The sequence below is a fragment of the Coloeus monedula genome (genome assembly GCF_965178545.1).
Source record: "Coloeus monedula genome assembly, chromosome: 15".
NCBI classification, from domain to species: Eukaryota; Metazoa; Chordata; class Aves; order Passeriformes; family Corvidae; genus Coloeus; species Coloeus monedula.
This window is the reverse complement of record NC_138795.1, coordinates 1859716-1887305: the sequence shown is the minus strand read 5'-3', so window position 1 is coordinate 1887305 and position 27590 is coordinate 1859716. Positions and strand designations below refer to the sequence as shown.

Here is a 27590-nt window from a genome sequence, read left to right as displayed (position 1 = left end):
AAACAGGGCAGCTGGAAGGGCAGGGCAGCGCGCAGGGCTGGACTGTGGGCAGAACTGAAGGCAGGGCAGGGCAGTGGGCACAAGAGGGCAGCGGGCCGAGCAAAGCAGGGCAGGACAGGGCAGTGCCAAGGCTGAGCATCTCTCAGCCGCCTCCGGCTCCGTGCAGGGGTCCGTGTCCGTGCGGCCACCGCCCTGCCACGCCCTGCCTGGTCACTCCCCTCCCGGCCCCGCCCGAGTCTCTCGGGCCGGTCGCTGCCCGCGGGCGGTGCCGCCGGGCCGGGGCGGTGCCGGGGCGGTGCCGGGGCGGTGCCGGGGCGGTGCCGGGGCGGTGCCGGGGCGGTGCCGGTGCTGCGCGGCCCCGCCGCCGCTCCCAGCCGCTATAAGCGGGCGGCCGCGGCCGCGCTCCGCAGTGCATGGCTGAGCCCCGACCGGCCCCCGCCGCTCTGCCGGGACCCTCCCCCCGACCGGGACCCTCCCCCGGACCGGTTCCGGCCGCCCCCCGCAGCCGCCAGCCGTGACCTTGGCATCCGCCAGCCCCGGGGACAGCCGCCGTGGGATGCGTTAGCCGGCGGATCGCACGGGAATATTTCTGCTGGGAAAAGGAGAGCGGCAGCCTCCTCCCGCGGCAGGAAAACCGGATTTAAGGAGCATCTTTGGCCCTTTGTTGGATGAGAAGGACGGGGAAGGAGCGGCAGGATGAGCACTAGCAGTGAGTACGGCGTCCTCTCGCCTCGGCTGTGGGAGTGGGGCTGATACCGCACCGAGCTGGCTGGGAGGAATTGGAAAGAAAATGTCATAACAGCGCTGACAAGCCCAGTGGGATGGAATTTTGGGTTATTTTCTTGCCTGCTTTCTGCCAGGCTCTGGCTCTGCCGTGTTTGATGTGGGCTGAGCCGTGGTGCTTATCTCCACGGAGTACTTTTCTTGGCTTGGGTTTCTGGGGTTTTGGAGGGCAGAGCATCGACTGAAATGTCGATACGCAACATGGTGAGAGGCAGCCAGGAGCGCTCTGACAGGCACAGCCTCACTTGCTGCTGCCTCTGCCTGGGAAGAAATGGATGTGAGGGGAGGAGGAGAAGGGCGAGGAGAGACCCAGAAACCTGAGCAAAGCACAGGTGCAATCCTGAAAAAAAACCAAACCTTCTGCAGCTGGGGATGTGGGTGTTCCTATTGTGCGTGTGAGACAGGGACAGAGGCACTCATGCGCCGTGGATGAATTTCTAAAGAAGCAGAGCTCGGAAATGTGCTGCATAAGATGAGAACTGGCACCAGGCTGCTCACTTTGGATTCTGTGCCCTTGTTGGAAAGTCTGGGAAGATTGATCAGGGTTGAGCAAGTCACAATCAATTTCTTTTTACTGCCTGATGTGCTGGGTGACAGCTGTGCCCACCTTGCTGGCGCAGCTTCAATCCCTTCCTTTAAAAGCAGCGAGCCCCTGGCAAAGGAGTTGTTGTCGATGGCCACCTGAGGGGCTTCCTCCTGGGATAACCTCTCCAGGGAAGCCCCCCTGCCCCTCGCGTGGGTCCTGGAGCTGTGTGGGGAGCGGAGCCCTCCCCCAGGCACCAAACAGCAGAGCAGCAACTTCTCCATTGCATTGGCGTGCTGAGGTTTCTCAATCCGAGGGCTTGGGGTGGTTCCCGAGCAAAACACCGTGAAAAATGCCGTGGCACGCTGCGAGGCAACAGAACAGGTGATTCCAGCTCTGTTGGGCTGTGTCACAGGCGAGGAAACTTTCCAGGTGCCCGCTGCTCAAGCCACACCTGGGACAGGGGCAAGCCCCCCTCCCGGGGGAGCGGGGCTGGCGCTGCCTAGGTGGGAAACAATAGGGACTGATTCTTTCCGAGCCTGTAGGATGCCTGCTAACAAAGGGTCCTCCCTCTGCTCCTCTGGGTGAGCAGCTCGGCTCTGGTGCAGAGGACTGGTGGGATCAGTGGCCACCGTGGTCAGGTGGGACTGCTAAGCTTCCTCTAAGCCAATTTTGCCAAATGCCTGTTGGTTCCTTTTGGGATTCCTTCCCAGCTCTTAATAGCTGGCTTGGCTGCTGCGGGAGATAAGGGCTGTTTATGGCACTGGTGTCTTCTAACTATCAGATCGTGCTGCAGAACTCCTTCAGCTGGGGCCTCCCACACTCAGCGAGGTGCCAGGGAGCCCAGCCGCGCTGCCTGCCCGCTGTTCTGCCCTGACTCACGGGGAGAGGCCACGGGGCAGAGCCGGGACTCCCTTGGGAGCTGCTCCTCCTTCTGCCACCGCCTGGCTCTGTGGCCCCGGGCACATCACCCAGCAGTGCCAGCAGCTGCCAGGGCTCTTGCCAAGCCCTTGGGGGGCTCTGCAGTCTTTGCCTAAGTTGCCATTCCCCCCTTTTAAGTAGCCACGTGTTTCAGCCAAGGTTTGGCAACTCTGTGTCATCTCCTGGTCACTCGCTGTGCTGGAGGTTGGTGATTTATGGGTCACGCCAGGTCCCTTTGGGACCACACCAGGGGTGTGCAAACCCTGCAGGGCACTGGCTCTGCCCTGTAGGGCTCCCAGTTGTTTTCCCAGCAGCTGGGGTGCTCTGAGCAGGGCTTGGATGCCCAAATGCTGCCTCTCTCCTGTTCCCAGCCATGGCCCGAGCCTCTCCCAGCTGGCTCTGGGAGGCAGGCCGGGGTGTGGGGCCATCTCTGCAGTCAGCAAGTTCTGGGACCAGTGTGAACACTGCCAAAAGCTGCCTCTGCCCATCGCTGCTGCCTCGCCCAGCTCTGGCCATCCCTCCCCAGCCTGTAGCCCTCAAATCCCTCTGCCCACAAGGCACCAAAAAACAAATCCTGGGAGCCTTGTGCCAGTGCCATTTCCATTTCACACCCCCCCCCCCCCCCGATGCCACCTGGCACTGACCTATCATGGCTTTTTTCCCCTTCTGCTGGTGGCGAGTGGCTCAGTGGAGATCAGTGCCACTTGTCAGAGGCTTCCCAGCCCTGCCAGCATGGCCAGCTCTGCTGTTTGGTTTTTGGCTGTTTTTCCCCTCAATCCTGTAGTGTCGGAGGGCTTGGATGTGGTGGGATCCCCCAGGGGCACTCCAGCCTCCCCAGGCTGCTCTCTCCCCTGGTGCCCAGGAGGAGGAGGATGGCTGAAGAAACCAGATTGTGCATAGATTTATGATGTCCAGGTGTACTTGGGCCTGCAGGGCTAAAATTCTGGGGCTGGCAAACCAAGGAGAAGCACAGCTGAGGATGAAATGCCACCATCTGATCTGTGAATTCCCACCACTGCTTCCCGTTTTGCTAACGCTTCTCTCCTGCCTGAAGCAGGTGTGAGGCAGGAAACCTGTGGCTGTGGGCCACTGCTGGCCCCAAGCCATGCTGGGGAGCAAATCTGCGAGGCCTCCAGGAGCTCTGGGCAGGATTTGCTGTGTTTGTCTGTGGAGATGCTCCATGCACAGCACACCTGTCCTTGCTGAGGGGACGGGGGTTGCTTTTCACCCTGGATTTGAGGACCCCACATCACCATCTCTCCCATGATGAAGGCAAAGCCAGATGGAAATTGTGTATTTAAGGTGAAGAGGTAAAACCACTTGATCTCAGGCCTAAACTGTTATCCTGAGGCTGCAGAGCAGCTCAGGTGGCCCTGAGGGTGGAAGGGGTGGGAAGGTGGCCTCTGCTCCTGGGATTCCAGGAGTGCAGTGAGGGTTTGGAGGGCACGGTGTGGGTGTGTTTACATTCGTTAGGCTATCACTGCCTCTCACTAATTGGTTACAAATGGATTCCTACCTTAGCAAGCAGGTCTGTGGTGCTGCTTGGCATTTCCAGGGGAGCTGGAGCTTGTAGGACAAACCCTTGGCTAAGACAGCGTCCCTTAAAATCACCCCCTGGAATCTCCTCTGCCTGCAGCCAGCATCTCCCTCGGAATCTGGGCAGGGAGCTTGACGTGACTGATGCTGTGTTTGTGCTGAAAGGGTTCAAGCTGTCACTGCCCCAAGGATTTCAGCCTCTGGAGTGGGAAGGATCCCTTCTGCTGCTCTGGAGGGAGCCAGCAGGTCTGGGTGCTGCAGGTCCATGGAGTGCTCTCCGTGAGTCACCCCGTGGGATTTGCACATCATCCCTTTTGGGCCAGCTCTTTTGGGGTGGGAGAGGGGCTGCTGCCAGTCTGGGCACTGGTTTTGCCAGGAGCAAGGTGCCCCTGGTTGGGCTGGGTCTTGCAAAGGACATCCCAGCTCCTGGGTTGAGCTGCGTTTGGCAGGATCTGGATCAGTGTGGTGCTGGGTGATTGGGTGCACAAACCTGGGATCTTCCAGATTCCCTTCTGTCTCCAGTGTGCACCTGGAAAAAGGAGGCCAGAATCTGATGGCAAGTTAACTCAGGGTGGGCTGAGCCATTTATCCCCATCCTTGGAGCAGCTGGGAGCCTGTTGGAGCACGGAGAGCTCCCGAAGAAGGTTTGGTATGCCAAGTGGAAAGTTTCATCCCAATCCCTGCCACCTCTCAAATTCCTGCCGAGAGGCTCCCCTGCTCTGAGCTGTGGGGAAAGGCTGGACAGCGAAGCATTTGGGAGGGGAGGCTTCCTGACAGACCCTGGTGAATGCAGCATGTTTGCCTGGTTATTTTTGTCTCCCTTAAATCGTGCTCCCGCTTAGATCGTGATCCTCTAAGCGTAATTATGCCGTAATCTCCAGGCACATGTGGTTACAAGGTGTTTACCAGCAAACTCCATTAAGGCCCTGTGTAATTAAGGAGGAATCCCGTGGTGCTGCACATCCCTGGGAGCTCCAGCTCGGCTCCTCAGGCAGGTGATTCACCAGGTGTCCCCACCCTGTGGGGCAGGACCTGCTGGGGAGCACAGGGAGGTTTTTCCCCCCGTGTTCCAAAGTGCAGGGAACCCGGAGGGATCAGCTTGTTGATGTCATGAGCAGGGTGTTTTCCAGAATCTGGGCACCAAAGGGCACTCCCAGACTCGCTGCCCACATTTTAGTCCTCTCAATGCCCTGACTCCGACAAACAACCAGACACAAATCATCCCCTGTTTTCCTGGGCAGCCTAGCAGAGGGACAATCACCCATTGCATTCACTCTGCTGCCAGAAAATTCCGATCCCAGGCAGCAGCTCTGTCCCTGGGCTGGTGGATGGGCTCTGTCCTCTCTCCAGGCTCTCTTGCCAGCCCTCTTTCCTGGCAGCTGGCCCTTGGAAGAGCAGGAGCCACGGAAAGTGGCCCTGCAGGCCCGTGGAGTGCGTGCTGTAAGGTCGATTGAAGCGACTGAATTCTTTCAAGGGCCTACCGTGCCCTTCTAAAATAAACAGCACATTTTCTAATCACCAAGTGACGAGTGGGTTAGCAGGATAACAGCATCTGGGATGCCAGCAGGCTGGGCTGGTGACAAGAGTCCGTGTGCTGCTGCCTTTGCTGGGAAGGAGGGAACACAAACCCACCCAGTTCCTGCCAGACCCCGCGGTCCTGTCGTGATGGGGCCATCACGAAGTGGTTGGGACACCTCATTCGGTATTTTTAGTTCTCAAATACATCAGTGCCTGAGCTGGGAGCGCTGCAGCACCTCCAGAAAGCATCTGGGGGTGGAGTGGTCGCGGCAGGAACTGGGATGAGGAGGGATGGAGAGTTTTGCAGGATGAAAGGGAACGTGGAGGGAAGGCCCAGGTGCCTCAAGCGCAGGGATTTTGGTTGTGGGGGATTGGAAGCCTGGAGCAGGGAAGGGGGTTGTGCTGGGTCCTCCTGTGCCCAGTCAGGGTCTCAGTGCATCCCTGGGGAGTAGAACAGCTGGAATGCCTGGTTCAGAGGCACTTGCTGGGACATGTGGTGGGGATCTCCCAGTCGCAGGTGCTCCCACAGCCCCTGTGGGCTCACCTGGCTCTCCAGGAAAGGGCTGATTGGGGTTTAACAGGCCCAAAGCGATCTCTCACAGCAGCAAACTCAGCTGCACAGGTCCCATTTCTCTGCTGGTGGCTCAGGTATTTGATAAGCCCCAGTTTCTCGGTGCATTTTTCAGCTCAGGTGGAGTTTTCTGAATGCTTTATCAGTATCAGCCATGAGCCCTGGCCTGGGAATTGATGAGCTTTCTCCACTGCCTGGGGCGGAGAGTGGAAAGAAAAAGGAGCTGCTGCTGTGGTTTCTTTACCCAGCCTGTCTGACCTTCCTTTCTTCTTCCCCTTGCTGGCCTGGCAAGGTCTGCACAGCCCCAAGGATCGTTTGTTTTTCTGTTCGTGGACATTTTACTCCCCTTCCATTTTGAATCACCTTCTTCCTGAGTCTTGGAAAAGGCTCGGAGCTGGGAAGGTCCTTGTGGGAAGGTTTCTCTGAGGAACGCAGCAGTGTAAGGGTGGGGGGCAGGTGCTCGAGGTTTGAAGCCATCCCTTTGGCTCCTGGTTTTCCTTGGCAACAAGTGGCACATTTTGGAGAGCTGTGGGGTAGGGAAAGCTTTTCTGCTGCAATGCCAGCCTCAAAAAACCTTTCCTCAGCCCAGCCTGAGCCTGCAGCAGCCTGAGTTTGAGTCCTAGGGTTTGACCTGTCCTCAGAGCAGGGAGTTACGTGACTGTTTCCCAGATATGCAGCCAGGCTGCAGGATCAGACAAGCCAAATGTGGAGCAGGGCTCGGTGTGAGCTCCCAAATCCACGTGCCAGGCCCTGGGGAACAGCCCCCTTCAGGAACACCTTGCTTGTGAAAGCACCTTGCCTGTCCTTCCCAGCATCCCAGCTGTGCTGCCAGCCCTGGGGATCAAGGAATTTTCATGGAATTACAGGATGGCCGGGGATGGAAGGGACCTTAAAGTTCTTGTCCCACCCCCTGCCATGGGCAGGGACACCTTCCATAGACCAGGGTGCTCCAAGCCCTGCCCAACCTGGCCTTGGACATTTCCAGGGATTGCTCTTGCTGGAGAATGGGAGCTATTTTTAAATCCTCTGGGGGACTGGGTGGGTCGCTGCCTGCCTCAGAGGCACTTGCTGGGACATGTGGTGGGGATCTCCCAGTCACAGCTGCTCCCAGCCTGGGTTCCCAGGGCAGGCACAGAGGGTCCCAGCAGGGTGGATGGCCCAGGGTGGCTTTGTTTCACCCCCTGGTGAAGGAGGAGGAGGAGGGGGCAGCAAAGCTGTGCGTGGAACCCATTCCTGAGGCACGGCAGGAGCCACAGCCCCTCCATGGCCCAGAGCTGCCTCCCTCCAAAAGAAGGGGGTTCCTTCCCCTGGCCATGCAGCAGGGCTGGCTCAGGGCTGGTCTGGCAGCTGCTGCTGCCCTGCCTGTCTCCTCTGCACTGAATCCCCGAGGGCTTTTTCCTAAAAGAAGGAATCAAATCCCCTCTGGCTACGCTGGCCGCGGCTGGGGTGGTGAGCGGCTCTCTCAGGCTGGTGTGGCTGCAAGCTCTGTGCCGTGCCCGTGGTGACCACAGGAGCAAGCAGGTCCCTGGGCTCACAGCAAGGACCCACAGCAGGTCCCCATGGTGAACCAGAGAGTGGTCAGGTGCTGAGACCAGCAATGGGAAGGTTCTCCTTGAAGCCAAACCCAAAGAAACGAGGGCTGGGGCGGGCAGAGGTCCCAGAGCCCCGCCAGGGTTGTGCAGACCCCGCTTCTCTCAGCACCAACCCGTGTGGGGCACACAGGGGTGAGCAGGCAGCTCTGCTCCGGGTTTCCCCTCTCTCTGCTCCCCTGGCAGCAGCCCTGGGTGTGATGGAGCACGGCTGGTCCCCGCGGACCCTCCTTCCCTGCGCTGTGCCGGGGTCCGGCGTGTCCCTCCCTCCGTCCCCATCCCCCGCTGGCACCTCCCGCGCCAGCTCCGCTGCTCAGAGGATGGAGAAGGTGGAGCAAGGTAAGATGAGCCTGCTCTCAGCTCCTATAAATAACAGCGCCAGCCCAGCATCGGCTGAGGGGGGTGGTGGGGGACCGGCTCCGTCCGTCCGAGGCGCAGCCGGGCTGGGCGAGCAGCGCTGCCGTGGGGCCAGCGCTCGGCTCCTGCGCAGCCCGAGCGCCGCTGTGCCCGCACCTCCGTGGCAGTGGCAGGAGGGCATCCTTCCCCCGCGGTGGGCCAGCCTGCTTCTGGCTCTTGCCAGGCTGTGCCGGGGCGCAGGTGGCGTGGGTGGGGGGGTCTTTGGGGTGTGGGCTGGGTTTGTGGCCAGATTTCGGGACAGAAGGGGATGGCAGCTATTCCATAGGGAATAAGCAGATTTAGGAGGGGCAAGAGGGGCTTGTGGGGTTGATGTAGTGCCTGTGGGGATCAGGAAGACCTGGGTCCTGTCTGTCTGTCCAGGCTGTGCCTTGGGGGTCGGTTTTGCTGGCATTTCCCCAACCTTTTGCCCACGAACCAAGCAGCAGAGCAGCTTCCAGGTGCGTGGGCACAGAGGGAGAGCCACGGCAAGGAAGCCATCCTTCAGCTGGTGGCAGCTGCTGCTCCATCCAGCACGAAGCTGGATGATCCCAGCTTGGAGCCTTTGATCAGGGAGCAAAACCATCCCTTCATCCACCCCCAGATGTGATTTGAGAGAACTTGCACTGGTGTCCAGCCATCTGGCCCAGCTGCCCCAATAGGGGAGGAGTGGGCTGGATCTGATCCTTCCCCTCTGGAAAAGGAGGCGCCTGGATGAGCTGGCCAGGGAGAGCTGAGGCAGTGAGTGTGGATGTTCTCCCCTCCCCTGCTTTTGAAAAAAAAAAAAGGAAAAGTCACTGCCTGCACGGTGAGTTATGTGGTGATGACTCCTTCTGATGGGCTACATATAAAATCCCTCGCCTCCCTGAGGATGCTCCCCGTTGAAAGCTTTTATGGCATCTTAAAAATAGCCACAGAGGGGGAGAGAATGAGAAGATGGATAGGTAGGTGGATCCCTAATAAGGAGAGAAGAGGAAACAGCTCGAGAGGGAATGGAAAGACTTTGGTGAACGGCATGTGAGTGATTGCTGAGGGAGGGGGTGGTGTGGCCATACCGAGCCGCTGAGCTGCGTGCCCAGCGGGAGCAGGAAACCCTATAAAAAGCCTGCCTGGGAGATCTGTGCCTTGCACGTGCTGGGGTGAGCATCAGCCCGGGCTGTGTCTCCTGCAGGCCTCTCTGCATTCTACAAGTACCCGTTAAAAATAATCCGCAGCTCTCGGCCCCGCTGCAGCTGCTGCTCTTGCGTGATCCCCAAACAGCTCATCCCTGCTCCTTCCCTGCCCGCAGCCTCAGGCTGGAGCTGAGGGATGAGCTCGCTCCTGGATTTCCCTGAGCTGGTGGCCTTTCCCACCTGGGCTATGCTCTGAGAAAGGTGCTGGGAGTTGCCTCTGCCCTGGCACCTTTGATTTGTAATGCCAGGGGTGAGATGTGGGGATGGTGGCACTGGGCTGGGGCTCCGTGAGGGCACAGCTGCCAGGGCCTGGCTGGAGCAGCATTCCCAGAGCTGCTGGCAGGGGTGCCCTGCAGGGGGACAGTCCTGCTCTGCCGTGTGGCACTGCCAGCACAGCGGCTCCGGGACCTGGGGAGGGGCTCCAGGCCCTTTGCTGTGCTTGTGGCAGTTCTCCCCATCACTCAGGGAAGATTTTCCAGTGTCTCCAAGAAATGCTAATTGCTTTGGCTTCTCTTGGTACAGCACAGCCACTGGGCACAAAGGGCTCTTAGTCAGCTGAGAGATCTGCCAGATCCTCCCTCTGGATCCCCTGGAGAGCTGGTGGAGTCTGCTGTGACCACTGCTGAGCCCCACATCCCCGGGTCCCATCTTCTCCCCAAACTGGCCCGGACCTGTGGTCCCGGCATCCAGTGGCACGAGGCACTGTGACCTCTCTTTGGGATGTGAAACCCCCCAAACTCAGCCGCCGGCAGGCACAGCATGGAGTCAGTGCTCCCCTTGCGCCGCAGGAAGGGTGGCTGGAGGGATAGGGAGTTTCCCATCCTGGGAACGTGGCAGGAGCCATCAGTGGTGCTCTGTCTGTCCTCCCAAGCCCCTGGGGTGCCACTGCCCACCCCAGCTCTGCCCCTGGCAGGAAAAGCCCTGTGCAGGTGGCTTGCTTTGGTGCAGGCAGCTGGGAAACATTCCTTGGCTTTACCCCTGCTCGAACTACAGGGAAAGAACGCTGCTAACAAGGCTCCTCTGTCACAGCCGCCAGCCTGTCACATCCAGGCCATCTCCCTCTTGCTTTCTCGTCTTTTTTATCTTTTTTTTTCCCCTCCCTCAGCTAGACAGGAACCCAGGGAAGCAGAGGCTGTGGGGGGTTGGCACTGCCCAACTCTGGGGAATAGTGAGGCTTGAGAGATCCTGCCTGATCCTTGTGGGTGGTTCTGAGCTGGCAGCACCGTCCTGGCTGGAGAGTGTCCATCCCCCTCCCCACCTGGAGTGCTGCATCCAGCTCTGGGATCCCAGCACAGGAAAGGCTGGGAGAGCTGGGATTGTCCAGTCTGGAGAGGAGAAGCTTTGGGGTGACCTGATTGTGGCCTTCCAGTGCCTGAGGGGAGCCTGCAAGAAATGTGGAGAGAGACTGTTTACAAGGGATGGAGTGACAGGACAAGGGGCAATGGCTTCACACAGACAGAGCACAGTTTGATGGGATGTTGGGAAGGAATCCTGCCCTGTGAGGGTGGGCAGGCCCTGGCACAGGGTGCCCAGAGAAGCTGTGGCTGCCCCTGGATCCCTGGCAGTGCTCAAGGCCAGGCTGGACATTGGGGCTTGGAGCAGCTTGGGACAGTGGAAGGTGTCCCTGCCATGGCAGGGGGTGGAACAAGATGAGTTTTAAGGTGTCTTTCAATGCCAACCATTCCACGATGCTACCTCTGGTCCCTGCTCCCACCTTGCCTGCCCTTGGCTGGGAGCATCCCGTGGGTGTCCAGAGGGAGCACTGGCCAGGAGAGGACTCGGGCAGCTGCCCCAGCCCTCTGTGCCTGCTTGGCTGCTCAGGTGGCAGCAAGGGTCCAGTTTGGGACACAGTTCTGTTCCCTGGCAGGCAGGTTTTGGCTCACTTAACCAAAAGCACAACAAAGCCCGTGCTCATTTTTCTCCTGCTGAAAGGGGACTTGTTCCCTGGAAAGTGCCAGCTCTGCCGGGCCCATTGATTGCCTGTTAATTGTCGCTAATGAGGAGCTGGGCAAAGCGGCATCCAGAGGCTCTTGGGGACAGACTGTCGCTTCGGCTCGGGAGGGACATCTCAGCGGGGAAGGGAGCCGTGACCTCGGCGTGGGTGAGCTGAGCTGCATGAATGGGTTCGCTAACGAGGAGCGCTCCAATTCCTGCGCCCGCAGCTCGGGAGGGCAGCGCCGTGCCCTGACTCGGCGAGGGTTAAGAGGATCCCCGGTGCTTTCCCGTACACAGATGGATTTATTTACACGTGGAGAGGTTGGGATGGAGAGGTCTAAACTGATGCCTTAAGAGGCCTCCTAGACACAGAGACTGGACAGGAGTAAGGGAATACAGGCAGGGATTTATTTGAAAGGCCTTCAAAGGTACCCCTGGGGGCCAGAGGCCACTGCCCAGATGGACCCCAAGGTGGACCCCAGGTCACGAGTTCTTCCCACTTTTATAGGTTTGGTTCATTTGCATAGCAGGGTTAATTCTCCAATTAAAGCTTCAGTTAATGATGGAATTTCCCCAAGCTTGCCCCCCCTTTAGAGGCTCTTTAGTTTATACCTTTTGGGCCTAGGACAGTCTGGGTGACCTTGGAGAGCAGACCCAGACAGGCTTTGTTATGTCTGCCCAGCACAGAGAGCAGAAGTGAACAGGCTACGAGAAACTCCAGAGTTGCACACTGGGCAGTGCAGGATTTGAAAAACAGAAAAGTTAAAACCTGAGGCATCAGAACCCACCCTGCCCAGGAGGGAGGGCTCAGCCTCTGTGGCCCATGAGCAGCTGGATGCGATGCCAGGGCTTGGCCCCTCGCCGCCAGTCGGAGGCTGTTTTGTGCCCAGCCCTGATGAAAGGCACCAAGGGCTTTTAGCAGGAGCCAGCCGTGTCTGCCTGCCCGGAGCTCCCCACGCTGGCAGCCTCCCCCTCCTTTGGAAGTCGGGATTCTGGGCGTCCTTGAGAGCCGAGGAGAGCACGAGCGTGGCAAGGAGGAGGGGAGGGGATGTGTGCCGAGCCCCTCGTGTGCCCGGGGCAGTTCATTGCTCAGGATGTGCCTTGTCCTGCCACGTCCCCATCGTCCCCAGCCAGGTTTGGCCCTGCCCTGCTTGGCTCCTCTTGCCGAGGCTCAGGACGTGGCTGGAGGGGTGTGAAGCCCCCTTGGGAGTGTCACACTGGTGCAGAGGTGTGTTTGTACTTGTGGAGACAGCTCTCCCACGGCAGCAGCTCCCTGAGTGCCCGTGCCCTGCTGCAGCAGCTCCTGTGGCACCCGTGCCGCTCACCTCAGTGGTTCCTTTTATCTCCTCTTTGCTCAAATGGCTGAGCTGCTTTACCAGTCTTTTCCTGGGAGTGTTCTCAGCTTTTCTCCCATTCCTGCCAGGCTTCCATGTACCTGTGACCTCTTCCTGCCCCCTGGGTACCTCCTCTTGTCCTCACAAGTGGTGGGTGAGGCCCCAGCAAGAGGCTGTGTCTGTGGCTCTGCAGAGGGGGATCTTCCCTCTGGGATTTGTTATTTCATTGGAATAAACAGCCACGTGGGATGTTATTTTCCATCCAGCTGAGGGAGGTTGGAATTGCTGCTTTCTGCCCCAAACCCTGATGTCTGGTTTTGGATTCTCTGCCTTTGAAGTGGGGAGGAGAAGCAAGAGTGGAGTGTGTGGATGCTGCTCGTGTTCTTGCAGGGCAAGGGCTGATGTCAAGGGATTGGTGGTTGCACCTCTGCCTCCTACTCTGACCCTGGTTTGGGGTTCAGGTGAGCCCCAAGCCATGCAATGAAGTGTCATGTACTTTGTTTTCCACTGCTTCCAGGCTCCTTTCATAATGGAAATGGCTGTGGGCTTGGGACTGGCTGTTGCTCTGGGCTCCACTTGAGGGTCTCGCTATTCTGACCCCTAAAATACCTTTCAGGGGTCTCAGGCAGCCCTGCACCACTTGGGAAGCAGCAGGACAAAGAGCTGGCACCGCTGGGCTGAGAAATGTGCCTGGACTCCAAAACTGGGGCGGAGTGGGAGAGCCCTGAGCTGGTGGGGTGTGTGTGATCCAAAATCTGAGCCAACCCATCTGTGCTGGGGAAGGGGAACAATAACTCCATCCATCCATCCATCCATCCATCCATCCATCCATCCATCCATCCATCCATCCATCCATCCATCCATCCCCTGAGGGTCTCTGAGGTCTGAGAGCCACCTCAGGGGCTGGAAGAGCTCCTCCTGTGTCTCTGGCAGGTGTCACCTCCTGCACCACAGTGGGACATCCTGGGCCTGCCAGGCTGGGAAGGGGGACAGGAGGGATCTCTGCTGGGGCAGTGGGGCCACCAGAAAATGTCTCAGTGGGGCACTCAGAGGGTGGTGGTGCTGAAGGTCATCCCAAGGGGAGCAGCCTCGAGGCAGCTCCATCTCCCACCACCGTTGTTGTCCCTCCCCACAGCTCCCCCCTGCCCCAGCCTTTGCTCCATGACTGTTTGCCTTTCCTGCTTTTTTTCCTTCCACCCCACCTTCCTTTTCTCTTCCCTTTCCCCGTTTCTCTCCTGGCAGCTTTGTTCTCCTGGCTGTGTACCGGGGTTGCCATGGTGACTGCCACAGCATCTCTGCATCCCGCAGGAGTGGTCCTGCACTGCCCTGGCCATGGCGAGTGGCAGGGCACCCTCCTGCCCCTCCCAGGGGCCACCTGCCACCTCCTCCCAGGGATGGAATTCCCTGGAGACATCCCTGTGACACATCCTGGTGTCTGGGGAGAGGAGGGGACGGCGTGGGGTGGCCCTCAGCAGCTGGGGCTGGGGCGCAGGGCTGGCTGCATGGCACAGCTTTATTGCTGCCAGAAACATTCCAATAAAACCTTCCATAAATGTTTTTTAATGAGCAAACCCTACCTGAGGAAAACAGAGGAGCTGCTGCAGCACAGGGAGTCCCCATGGGTGTGGAGGCAGAGCTGCTGGTGGCCTTCTGGTGGCGATTTGCAGATGACAAGATCTCCTCGCAGTGTGTGTCAGAATCGCTGGGCCCCTTTCAGGAGATAATTAGGATGACGTGTTATTAGCTGATTACTGGGGAAACATACATTTACCGAGGATTTATTCTGCACCCAGCATTAATCTCCTGTATAGCTGCTAAACCCCCATAAATAATCTGATTTTGATAATCAATTGCCATTGCAAGTTCCCCTATAAATCTCAATTAAATGCACATTTAACTCGCATCAAGTTGCCAAATTTGCTTGTGCACATGCGTCCTGCTGCTTGCCTGGGGCAGATGTCTGGGGATGTGCAAGCTCCAGTCTGTTCTTCAGACAGCCTGAAACCAGAATGGGCTCTGCCAAGGCAGAGCAGCCCCAGGAACAGCACCGCTGCTCTCCCGTGGTCCCACACGGAGAATCCAGCACATCCCAGCTCCCTGCTGCTGCTCCCACGTTCCTGTGCCTGGCTCTTCCAGCCTGGGGTTGGCAGAGAGGGCAGCAGGAGGAGGCTGTGCCTCTGCACCATCCCAGGGAGGGGAGATGGAATTGCCAAAACCCATGTGGGGGCTTTCAGCAGTGCTTGCCTGGGGTGGAAACTGAGATTGCCTTGAGCTTGGTTGAGTCCTGGCCACCCTTGGGCCACTGTAGAGACTTTTTCAGCCTTAGTGCTGGTGGAGGGCTCAGAGGGTGTGGACATCCTGCAGGGAGGAGGTGACCAGCAGGACAAGGTGCCACCAGCTTTCTTTGGAGCTGGAAGGAGATTCCAGCCATTACCTGGGCTCTGTTTGCTGTTGGGGCCACACTGACTTATTTTATCTCCTTGTCTTTGCAAGAACTGCACCTCAGGGAGGGCAGGGAGAGCTGGGTGGTTGTGGCAGAGCTCTGGTGACGTGTTCCATGCTGGGGACCTGGTGGGGGCATGGCAAACATCCCGCTGCCTTTCAGGGTGTGGGATTTTGGCCTCACCTGGGCTGCTGCACCCCAGAGGTGAGGGTGGTTTTGGATGGCTTTGGAATGCAGCCCCCCATCCCTGCTGTCTCAGGGGTCTCGGCTGGGTCTGTGATGATCCCAGGACTGCACTGGGGGAGCCATAGAAGAAATTATGAAGCTCTTCAGATGGCTGGGAAGATGTCAGAGAGCTCCTCCCGAGCCTGGCTGGAGCCCAGCCTGCTGATTGTGGTGGTGTGGGAAATCCACAAACGTACAGATGGCAGGAGAGCAAAACCTGCTGCCTTTTAATGGAGACAGCGTCGTGCCCAGCCACAGCGGGCAGCAGCTGGGCATTAGCAGCTTTGGGCGAGAGCAGGAGCTCTCAGGGCCCGGCCCAGGGGGATTCTGCCTCTCCTGGGGCAGCAGCATGGGCCTGTGGAGGAGCAGGGCTGCCCAGCTGTGCACAGCTGTGTGTGCTGGTGGCAGCCCCTGGCAGGGCTGGCAGGTGCCACGAGCCCCAGGCTGGCTCCCAGGGGCGGCGTGTGACCGCTCCAGCCTGCTGTGTCCCTGGCACTGCTGAGTGCCTCCCTGCCTGGCACATCCTCCCTCTGAACCCACCTTTCACCTCTGCCCGCTGGGGTGGGGTGGTGGCTCACAGAGAGACCTCGGATGCTGCCGTTTGTCACCAGCCTGGCATCACCTTGCCCAGGTATTGCTGCACCCCTCGGGGTGCCCTTCTGTGCCAAGGGGCTGTGTGGGCTCCCCAGAGCTCTGTTCCCCGGGGTTTGACCCCAGCATTGAGGATGGGGTTGGAATGATGGAATCAGGCAGCAATGGGCTGGGGATGTGGGGTTTTCCAGCGCTGTCCCGTGGGTCAGAGAGGCTGCCCTGCACTGCTTGTGGTGCCTGGAACACCACAGGTGCAGTCCCCATCCCTGGAGGTGTCCAAGGAAGGGCTGGAGGTGGCACTCAGTGCTCTGGGCTGGGGACAAGGTGGGGATTTGGCACAGCCTGGACTCCATGGCCTTGGAGGGCCTTTCCGACCCAAACGATTCTGTGTGGCCACGGGGCTGTCCCTGGCATGTCCCTGTCCCCCCCACCTGCTGCATCCACCTCTGCCACCCATATGCAAGGCCAGGTGTCTCAAATGAGCTCCCTGCGGGGTGGGGACAATCTTTTTAGGGCCACGGAAAGGCTCCATTTGTTGCCTTTAACAGAATTAGAGCGGGGATCATGGTAGATTTAGAAAAGCAGTCAACACCTCCTGTGCAGGGCCCCTGGAGGCTCTGCTCAGCTCCCCCTGGAGGGGCTTGGCACAGTTTTTGGGGGATGCTCTGTGTTAGAGCTCTGCAGGAGTGGGTTTCATCTCTTCCAACCCCATAATTTGCAGGGAGTTGGATTCAGGAGGGCTCCGAGGGGATGTGGCAGTGCCCTCCCTGCGGCAGCCCCAGATCTGAAAGAGCTCTCAGTTGTTTTAGACAGCACCTTCCCAGGATATAACAGCAGCTGGAGGCATTTGGAGCCAGCCAGGGAAGTTCCTGCTGGAGTTTTGCCCCCAACCCTGAGCTGTAACTCATCCCCTGGAATGGGACTGGCTGGGGGGCTGCTGCTCTCGAGCCTCCTGTCCCTCTGAGCACGTGCTGGCAGCATTGAGAGGGCTCTGTAACAAATATCCATCCCTGCCCTGCAGCCTATTTCTGGGGCCATCGTCCCCTCTGTGACGCCAGGGCTTGCTTTGCCAGCTGTCACCCCCAGCCCAAATTCCCATTTCGTTGCATTAATATCCATGCAGTGCTTCTGGATGGGGATTTTATTTCAGCTGGCTCCCCGGAGTAGAAAGAGTTAAAAATAGCAAATCCAACACCCCTCATTCCCTGGCTGTGACGCAATCTCCCAGGTTGGAGTTACAAAGCCGCCAGGAATAGGGTTTAAAATAAAACAAGGGAGTGCTCTGCACTCTGCAGAGTGGGAGAAAGCAGCTCCAGCCTGGAGGAAAGACATGGAGCAGCCTCTGGATTTATAAAACACGCAGGAGTTTGTCCCCCTTGCGGTGCTCATGGCCAGATAAGCGATGCTGCACACACACAGGGATTAGTGGGGGAATTCAGGAGGCTCTCAGCCCACCAGGGAATCCACAGGAGAACCCAGGAAGGAATGAGCTCAGTGCGCTCTGCTCGGGAGCACCTCACCAAGGCTCAGCTGGACACTAAACCCGGCCAGCAGGGCAGTGATGTGCTGCATCCAGCAGCACCGAGGCTCCCTGGCAGCTGCAGGGCACAGGCAGGGACAGAGCAGACGGATCCTCTCCCAAAAGTGCTCCCAGACTCTGGAAGCAACAGTCTGCTGCAAGGTGGCGAGGTGCCAGCCTGGCTCTGCCTCATCCAACGGGGCTGCTTCTCTGATCTGGCAGAGAAAATCCTAAATCCCCACGTTTCTCTCTCTCAGACGCTGCCCTAGTTTAAAAATGTCAGCTCCTGGCTTTTCTTTTGTAACATTTTAAATATAGCACCCTTTCTGTTTTCTGATGGATGCGCCATATGCTGGGGAAACGGCACCCGAATCCACCGGGCTGGTGGGCGGGGGTTAAAGGGAAAAAGCATTTCCATACGGGAAGCTGCAAACACAAAACACAGCAGCAGCGAGCAGCAAATCCCTCCTGCAGCAGCCAGGAATAAGCTCCTTTCTGTCCCGCCTGTCTCCGGGTGTTGGTGTGAGGAGCGAGCCTGAATGTTTCCATTGTGTCACCTCCTGTCCCGGCCACCCTGGCACTGCCTCCACAGCGCCCAGCAGGAGATGCCACCATCTGACAGCTGCTTTGCCCTTTCCTTTCCTCAGAAAGCTCCTTTGCTGCTTTCTCTTTGGGGGTTTTAGGGGGATTTTCCAGCTGGGATGGGTCCCTCGTGGCTCCAGCTCGCCCAGACTGCTGCAGGCTGGGCTGGGGGTGGTGGTGGGTGGGTTTGGCAGCCAGGGGACAGTCCCCCCGGGCTCCCTGCACTCGCACACAGCCAGGGCTGTCTCCCAGCACTAAACACAGCCTCCGTTTAGCAGGAAATCTGGCCTCAGCAAAATGATGAGCTCAGGCTTTTCAGCTTTTGGCCGGGACCTCAAGTTTAGATTATTCCACTCTGCACATCCCTCAACTTTAGGACCCAAGTGTAGCCCCTTGCATGGACCCCCCAAAACCTGTCCAGCCCAGCTGGAGCGGAAAATAGCATCCTGTGGGCTGGGGCTGGGTCCAAGCCTCAGTCAAGGTCGCCCCTCCTGCTCTCTCTGGCTGGGGCTCCCCCACTTGTCACGCCTCAGGAATCAAATCCAGGGGAGGGGATGGACTTTGGCCACTGTCTGGCTGCCAAGGGGCTGTGTCCCTCGAGACCACCCTGCCAGGGGAGCAGGAGAGAGGCTGGGGTGGCCCAAAGCTCCTGCTGGCAGTGCCAGCTCAGGTTTGGCTCCATGCCCAGAGGGTGGGGGGGATGCAGTGAGGGATGTCACAGAATCCCAGAATGGTTTGGGTTGGAAGGGACATTAAAAATCATCTCATTCTACCCCCTGCCATGGTCAGGGACACCTCCCACTATCCCAGGCTGCTCCAAGCCCTGTCCAACCTGGCCACGGATGACCACAGTGGAGGAGGGGATGTGGGGAAGCGTTTCATATTTGCTCTTGCTCTGCAGCACCGGAGATTTGGGGCTGTGTCCCCTGGGTGTGACAGGTCCAGCAGGGCACAGGGCAGCTGCTCCCAAGGGCTTGGCCGGACACTGGCTGTGGTGTGGTGTCCTCCAGAGTGTGGCCTCAGCTGGTCCTGCAGCCCCTGGGATTCACAGAGGGCCACCAAGCACAGCCACGTGTCACTGTGACTGCTCAGACGGGGCTGTGCTCACCCAGATCCCTGTCCCAGGCTGCTGTGTCCCTGTTCCCAGCCCAGCCCCGCTTTTGTGCCCGTGCACATCATCCCCCTCACGCCTCCCCGCTCCTGCCCTGTTTGTTTGCATCCACAACAGCTCAGGCCAGAGTTTTTAAGCTGCACCAGATGTAAGGACCAAATCCCATCCTCAGCCTCTCAGCGGGGTTCCCTCCTCAGCCTCCTCCAGTGAAGCTTCCTGCAGCCCAAAATGCCGATCCCAGGGAGTGCTGCACATCTGCCAGGGCTGCAGGAGCTGCTGGGAGCCACAGCAAACACCGGGAGCATGGGCAGGGCATGTGTGGGAGGCGAGAGGGCAGGAAGGTGTTTGTGGCTCCTGCCGTGGTGCTGGCCGTGCTGGTGTCGGTTTTGGGTGTAAAAGGGTTGGGTTTGTGCCACACCTGGTGTTACCTGTCCCCGCTGAGGCAGCTCCTCCCTCACTGAGCTATTCTGGGTCTCCTCCACAAGCCTGACCTTGTGTCAGAGCAGGATTTGAGCTCAGGGCTGGGCCCAGCTGAAATCCTCGCAGAGATTTTAAGAGCAGGGGATTGCAGAGGTGCAGTGTCCTTGCTCCTGCCTGGGAAAGTGGCAGCTCACAGCTGTCCTGGGCACCCACCCCAGCACAGGACCTGCCACCAGCCCTGTGGTACCTGGGGACAGCTCCCTGCTCCAGGCTCGCCAGGGCTCCTGCCCTGGGCAGCCATGCATTGCAGCAATTATTAATTAAAATGCAATCTATCCTTTCTCATCCTCTCCCCGAGACAACAAGAACTGCTAAAACATTCTCAGGGATAATAGGGAGGGGAATTAAGCAGTTCCTGGGAAATCTGAGCGGTGCCTTTTGGAGATTTCTCGCTGTTCCTGGAGCCCACGATTCCCTGTCGGGCTCTGCATCTCCAGCCCCACTCTCTGGAAATCCCAGTCCTGCTGGGAATGCAGGGGGAAAAGCGCTCTGAGTGTGATGCTGGGTGTGGGGATGAGGATCTGGGTGTCCCATGAGGGATGTGGGGGGCTCAGCCTGGAGCAAAGGAGGCTCAGGGGGAACCTTGTGGCTCTGCACAAGTCCCTGACAGGAGGGGGCAGCCGGGGGGGTCGGGCTCTGCTGGCAGGGAACAGGGACAGGAGGAGAGGGAACGGCCTCAGGCTGGGCCAGGGCAGGCTCAGGGTGGGCAGCAGCAGGAATTTCCCCATGGAAAGGGTGCTCAGGCCTTGGCAGGGGCTGCCCAGGGAGGTTTGGAGTGCCCATCCCTGGAGGTGCCCCAGGAAGGGCTGGAGGTGGCACTCAGTGCTCTGGGCTGGGGACAAGGTGGGGATGGGGCTGGACTCCATGGTCTGAGAGAGCTTTTCCACCTGAAACAATTCTGGGATTCTGTGGCTAATCCTAGTGGAGAGCAGCTCCTGGTGCAAACATGGTGCCGGGAGCAGAGCTGGGCAGCAGCCAGGAGGATTTTCCCCCAAATCCCAGTTCCATCCCAGTTGAGAGGCCTGGCGTGGGCAGACAGGCAGCAGCCTCCCTTGGGGGTCCCAGTCCCTCCCAGTGTGGGGGGCTGTGGAGCCCAGAGCTGTGCTGGGAGGGGCTCCCGTGGTGTCTGCAGAGACACAACCGTGTGAGCACCAGGAGCCCTGGCTGCAGCTGCAGTTCCAGGAGATCCTGTTGCCATGACAAGCTGTAAGAGTGTTATCCAGGAAAAAAAGATCCAGTTGGGGATGGGAGGGAAGGCTGCCAGTGTGGAGGGCACATGGATCCCACGGGAATTGTGCTCTGGTGTGGCTGTGTGGCTCGGATGTTCAACTGCACAGGTTGAACCTCTGACCTTCCAGGGCTACACCTCCAGGTGCTCCAGCCCCTTCCTGAGCTCTGTGCCCCCCAAATTCCCACACCTGGGGGTGCAGAGCCCTGCTCCTGTCCCCTCACCCTCCTCTAGCCCCCAACAGCCATCCTGGCACGGTCCTGGCAGGAAAGGGAAGGTGTCAGTTCTCCCAAATAGCGACAGGACAAGAGGAAACGGCCTCAGGCTGTGCCAGGGGAGGGTCAGGTTGGACATCAGCAGGAATTTCTGCATGGGACGGGTGCTCAGGCCTTGGAACTTCCAAGGGAGGTTCTGGGAATGCTCCTTTGCCTGGGGAGTGTCATTGCAGCCCTGAGTGTGAGGATGGCACGTGCAGCTGGTGCTCGTGGTGCTCCCTGGCCACTGCCAGGCTGGGAGTTCTCGGGATGCAGTGGAATTCTTGGGATACAGCGTGTTCCCTGCCTCTGCACAGCCCAGGGTGGAGCTGTCAGGCTGGGGGAGCACTGTCGTGCCTTTCTGTTGTCTGCACTCAGGTCATCAGGACTGAAGAAGAGCAACTTTTCCCTCTTTTTGTTGGGAATCTGGGAAAATCACCGCAGCAGCAGCAGCCAGTGCTTCCAGCAAACCAGGCTGAGCCCAGATCCCTCGCTCAGGACACCCCCAGGGTGCTGCTGGAATGGGGCTGGGGGTTCCTGCAGGGCAGGAGGTGAAACCTCTGCTGAGCCCCAGCGGGGTTTTTGGGTTTCCCTGGCACATTCCAGCCCTGCCTGTGTGTGAAGTAAACATCCTGCAGGCAGGCACGGGCAGCTGCCTGCAGCCAGGTCAGCATGGGAAGGCAGTCACGGCTTCCTCCACGCTCATTTGGAGAATAATTTCCACGGATGCAGCCAGAAACAAATTCTGCTGTGCAGGCAGGGCCCTGGCTCTTCGCTGCTCCAGCTTTTTGTTTGTTTTCCTTCCAACCTCTTGATTTTTTCCCCTTGTCTCCTTCCCTCTTTACCCTTCTCCTTTGTCTCCTCTGGGCATTTTTGACCTCCCTCCTCTCTCTTTTTGCAGTGTGTCCCCGTGTGACCCAGCTCCCACGCTGGCATAATGTCCTGTCACGCCCTCATGATGCCTTGGCACCTATTTGGGCACCTGCCACACTCACAGCCCTGCCTCCCGCTCCCAGCCACAGGGTGTTCCCTCCCTCGTGTGATGGGCCCAGCACCCCCAGCCCCGTGCCCTCTCCCATGGTGGCATGTGCCCCTCCAGCTCCTTGGTGCCATCCTTGCAGCACCCACAGCTTGTGCCCTGTGTCCCACCAAGGGAGTGCCAGCGGCGGGGGGCGAGGGGCCAGCGTGAAGCAGGTGGGAGCAATAATTGGTCCTGATCTAATTAGGGAAGCCTAGAGCTGGATTAGGAGCTGTGGCAGTGGAGGGTTTTTAGCTGTAAGCCGCAGATGGCTTTGCCTGGGAGCCAGGAGAGGCTGGCATCGACTGGAGGGGGTTCATAATCCCACCTGGAATACTCTCCAAGCTGGCTGACAGCTTTGGGAGCAGCCCAGTGCTGGCTCTGGGTGAGCTGGGTGGTCCCCGCTGCCCCCAGCCCACTGTCCCACACCGCAGTGCCTGTCCCAGCCCAGTCCTCGTGGATTCAGTGCAGACAGTGAGAGAAGCAGCCGGAGCTGCTCCAGGCTCAGCCTGTCCCACAGCAGATCCCTGCTACCCGTCCTCAGCCCATCAGGAGCACTCAGCCCGCCCCATCCTAAAAATGTAAATATTCAATAAAGAACCACGGGATGCTTCTGGATTTTACCGAGGGGAAGGATCAGGAGAGAAAATCCTCTGCCCAAAGGTAAATCTGGCATTTTCTCCTTGGTGGGAATGGCTTTTATCCGTGGCAGCTCCATGGGGAGCCGTGGGCTGAGCACTGAGATGGCCGTGCAGGGCTCAGATTCACCACCAGAGCCGAGCATCCCGACTGTTGGTCCCTTCCTTTATTTCAGGGATAATTTGGCTGATCCCTCACCTGGGTGCCTCACCCAGCTCTGTGCTGCTGGCACCCCCACAGTGTCAGCTCCTCAGCAGGGACCTGGGGTGGACTCGATGGTCTCAAAGGTCTTTTCCAGCCTCGTTAATTCTGATTCTGTGTCTGGAGCAGGCACATGCCCACATGCCGGGGTCACGGCAGCCCGACAGGACGCAGGCTGAGGCTGTCCCGTGCCTGCTGAAGGACCAGCACCATCTGGCTCCCAGCCCATCCTTCCCTTCCTTCCCAAGGCGTTTTTACGGCTGCAGCCAAGCCCTGGCCGCTGCAGGACAGCAGGCAGGAGCCTTTGGCCCCGCTGCTGATGAGAAACCCATATCCCGTGGCCCTGCAGTTCCCACCCTTCCTCCCCGGCCGCCCCTGGGACACAGCACAGCTCCTGCCTGGAGGGGAAATCCTCCCCCTCGCCCTCAGCTCCCCTCTGGAGCCGGCCGGCTCACCCTGGATCCGTGCTGCAGCGGGAGGATTTGGGGTGCAGGCTCCTGGAGTGCCACCTCCTTGTCCCCATACCCCAGCAGAGGTTTCCTTTACCTCGCTCTCTGCCCCCAGCCCGGCCCGCTGTGTCCCATCCCCGGTGCTTCACCCCGGCCTCTCCCTCAGCCTCCAGTGCTTCCAGCAAAATTCCTTCCTGGCCAGTCACTGCCGCCCCTCAGCCTTGACGCCTCCGGGGCTGCTGTGCTGGCAGGGCTGGGCTTCCTCTTCCTGAGCCTCCCCAGCCCTGCTCCCGACCCCCTCCTCACCCCAGAGCCGTGGGATCGGCCCTTCCCGGGGTCTGCCAGCCGTGCCCACCGGGAATGCCCGGTGGGAATGCCGAGCTTTCCTCACCCTCCCCGCTGCAGCTGCATCCCACCGCCAAGCTGTGCCACGCTGGTGCCACCACCCACAGCGGGGTTCTGAGAAGAGGATTTCCAGCCCCAGGGACCGCGCTGGGGGTGGGGTGGGGAATTGCTCAGTGTCGGGGAGCAGTGGGAAGCTGCTGGAAGGAGTTCAGCCCCATGGAGGTGTGACAATTCCTGCCAGCATCATCTGCCCTGCTCCCCCAGCGTCCAGCTGACATCCAGCATTCCAGGGGCTGGTTCCATCCCATGGTGACACCCACACCTCCTTACACATTCCAGGGGCTGGATCCATCCCATGGTGACACCCACACCTCCTTACACATTCCAGGGGCTGGATCCATCCCATGCTGGCACCCCCTTGCTGCAGGTGCCAACTCTCAGTCCCTGCATCACCCCTGGCACCCACCAGCCTCAGCTTCCCACGGTGGCACTGCCTCTCCTGATTAATTTCAGGGTGAATACTTTGCTTTTCCATGGTCCCTTTCACCTGTGGCTCTCCCAGCACTGTGCAAATATTAATTACTGGCAGTTAATTAAGCTCGGCATGCCCATCCTCCTGTGGAGATGCTGGGTCACAAACACACTGGCAGCAGAGCTGGGTGGGAGCTCCCGGATACCTGTGGATAATGATCCAAACCCCACCTGGAAAAGCTTCTCCCTGATAGACCTTCCCGGAGGGCCAATGGGCTGGGAGAGGGAAATAGGTGGGAAAAGAGCAGCACCTACTCTGGTCCCAGTAAGGAAGGAGGGGTGGATCTTTAAAGATGCCTCTGGGTGCCCCTGGAAAGCTGCTGCTGGGGTATGTGGGGCTGTGGGATATGGGGCTGCCAGGGGGGGAACCCAAGCTGCTGGTGGAGCTGTGCCCTGTTATTTGTGTCGGTGGTGAGCAGCAAACCCTCCAAGGCAGATGGAAATTATCCCGTTCTCCTTCCACTCGTGAAGGGCTCGAAGTGTTCCAGAGGTTCAGCATTTCCCCATCCTGGTGCAGGGCTGGACGCTGTGCAGGAAGAGCACAGGAAGACAAACAAGGTCGTTGACCCTCCTGAAACGAAGGAGGGGGATTGCCCAGGGGTGGGAATTGCAGATTGTTCATGGGAGCAGCCCTTGGGCACGGTCCCTGCGCCCTCCTGGGGGACCGAGCTCCTCTGCACAGCCGTGGGGGTTGTTGGGGGGCTGTCCCCCTGCCCGGGTCGCACACTGGCTGTGCACGGCCACCGCTGCCTGACCCCGGGGCTGCGCAGGGCAGCAATCCCTGACCGGAGGTGCCACCTTAATCCGGATCAGTGGGAAATCTGTCAAGTGCCCACGCAGCCCCGTGGCGCTTCCCTGCCTGGCTGTGCCCTCAGCCCGTCAAGAACCGGCCAGGATGTGGGCACAGCCCCACAGGAGCTGGCCCTGGGCAAGTTTTGAGCTGAGAGTGGAGCACAAACGCAGGAATTGTTGGCCCAGATGAGCTCCGAGCAAAACAGGAGCAAAGTGGGGGCAGATTATGGCATTCCTTGGGCAGCTCCCACCCCCTCTCCACGCCTGCTGTATCCCAGCCTGCGAGGCCACTAATGCTACTTACATTATTAGTGGATTATTTGGGTGTAATGAGCTTTGCCCCGCTCAGCTGGCCCTGTGCTCGGGGCTGTGGGATGTGTAATACTTCCTGCACGGGGCCACAAGGCGGGCAGCTGCTGCCTGGAACACAGGCACACAATGCACCAATGTTCCCGGACAAAATTCCAGCCTGGGCTGGAGGTTAAGCATGAATCAGGGAGCTTTGGGCAGCGCTGAACAAAGCGGGAGGGTGAGGGTGCCCTGAGCTGGGTCCTGACCTGTCCCCACGGGCACTGCCAGCAGTGACTGGCTCAGATCCATCTCTGCCCGTGGTGGGGCACAGCTGAAAGCATCTTTTCCATCCTCAGCTTCTTTTCCTCTGCCTTCCTCCCATCAGACCAAGCAAGGGCTTGGCGATGTGTTGCTATGGACACCAGGAAGTTTTCCCTGGAGACCAGCAGCCTGCACTAAGCGATGCCTGCATGTTCTGACATAGATTATTATTTTTGCCTTCCCTTTTTCTTCATCGTGAATGTTGAAGTGTGGATGAATTCCTGGCTTTTCCCCCTGCCTCTGTCCTGCTTTCCTCTCCCAGCTTTGTGCATTTCCATGGCTGTGTCCCAGGGCTTGGCTTCGGCTTCGTTCTGGGCCAGGGTGTGAGCAGTGGGTGCGTGGGAGGAACTTTCAGCTCTGTAACTCTTGCCCTGCTGGAGACCCCTGCGGGGAAGATCCCTGATTTATTCCAGCCTCAGGAAATCCTGTTGGTCCCCTCAGGCAGCTGCAGAGCTCCTGGGCACCCATTACCATCACAGGAGGTGCTGGCTTGCTGTTCCCAGGGCTGGTGCCTCTTGGGTGGGGGTTCCCTGCTCCCTTCGTTGTGTTTGGGACCTCAGAGTGATTTAGGTCTAGACTAATTAGTCTCTGCTGGGCTGAGCTCCAGGCCTGACTCCCATTTTGCCACTGCTCTGCTGGCACTTGGCGTCCTTTAGTGTCTCAGGTACCTCTGAGAGCTCTTGGCTTGCAGGGAAGGGAAGTCCCAGCAGCTCTTGGAAGTCAAGGCCGGAGTCTGAGCTTTGCAGGAGGGCACTCAGAGCTTCCCTCGCAGCCCATTCCCAGCAGCTCCAGGGATGGAGGGTCAGCCCATTTCCCGGAGGGAAGCGGTGCTGTGTCTCTGGGCACTTGGCACAGGGAATGGGATTGCACTGTGACAGGGTCTCAGTGTCATTTTGACTTCTCCTGCTTGGCTTTTGAAGGCAATAATGGGCTGTTTCTGTTCGCTGTCACTTGATCTGCCCCTGGGTGAGTGAGGAGCCCCTGCTGAGTGATCTCCTCTGTCCTGTGCCCCTTCTTCCCTGCTCTGGAGCGACTTCACAGGCTGGCTTTCAATCAGCTGCTTCTCTTGTTCCTGGGAATGCAGTTCAGCCCTGGGTCAGAAAAGCTCCTGCCTTTTGCAGCTCAAGTTGCCCAGATTGTGACTCCCCCTCAGAAATCTTACAGCAAATAAATCCCGTGCTGCTCGGGCCCTGCCTGCAGTGCTTGGCGTGGTGTCAGCCTGGCTGGAGCTCCTGCACAGCCCAGACACTGCCAGGTGGGGCAGGGAAAGCAGGAGCTGCTCTGGGTTTTCTCCACGTGTTTGGGAATTGCCTTGAGACAGAAGGATCTGTATGGAGCAGGAGGATTTTACCCTGCTGATGCCGCTGGGCATCACCTGTGTGGTGTTCCCAGAGGGGTGAGGAGCAAAGGTGAATCCCAGCACTGTCTGCAGCAGGAGAATTTCAGCTCTTGCCCTGCCCTGCCCTGCAGCCCCCAGCTCCTTCCAGAACCTCCACGCGCCGTGGGGCCGCTCCGGAAGGAGCCGTGGGCCTCGGGATGCTGCTCCTGGCTGAGGAGGTGACAGTCCCACCAGGGCCAAGCACTCGGCTGCTGTGATGTTTGAAAGCTCCTTGACAAATGACTTCTTCCCCCAGTTCCTAAGCAAACAAGGAGGAGCTCCGAAAACACAACAGTTCCTTCCCGTGCTGCTGCCAACTCGGAGCTCGCTGGGCTGTCTCAGAGATGGTCAGCAGCCACCAGGGCTGAGCAGAGCACTGGGGGCTGCTCCCTGCAGGGTCCTCCTGCACCTGCTATGGGGACAGGAGAGCATCTGGGGAGCTCTGGGATGATGCTGTGACCTCGTTGTCCATGCAGGGACAGGGAGCGGTGCCCAGGTGCTGACACTGCACAGAGCTTGGGACTGCAGACCAGGGAGCCTCTTCTGTGGGACAGGGAAATCCCAAATCCAGACAGGGCTGGGCTCCCATCTCAGAGTCATTGGGTGCTGTCCTTTGCCCTCAGTGCTGGCCTGATGTCCCCTGATGCCACAGCCACCGGACTGAGCTCAGTGCAGTGACACCCAAATCCTAACACACCCTTCCCCTCTCTCCCTCTGCCCTCCCTCCTTTCTGCCAGCAGTTCCCTATCAGCAAAACCCCTACACCCCTGGGAGCGGCTCCTCTGTCATCCAGTGCTACCGCTGTGGGGACACCTGCAAGGGCGAGGTCGTGCGTGTGCAGAGCAACCACTTCCACATCCGCTGCTTCACCTGCCAAGGTAGGATAAGGATGCCCAAAAAGCTGCTGCCAGCTTGTC

General features: G+C 59.1%; 1 protein-coding gene across 1 annotated transcript in view; it reads left to right on the top strand.

Moving 5' to 3' along the window:
* The first annotated feature begins 431 nt into the window (after positions 1 to 431).
* The window catches only part of ABLIM3 (actin binding LIM protein family member 3), a 45362-nt gene continuing 18203 nt past the window's right edge, over positions 432 to 27590 (top strand). The window contains exons 1-2 of the mRNA XM_082291387.1: positions 432 to 709; positions 27414 to 27551. Coding sequence (XP_082147513.1) covers positions 697 to 709; positions 27414 to 27551 — 151 coding nt within the window. The 5' untranslated portion in view covers positions 432 to 696. The remainder of the gene's footprint in view (positions 710 to 27413; positions 27552 to 27590) is intronic.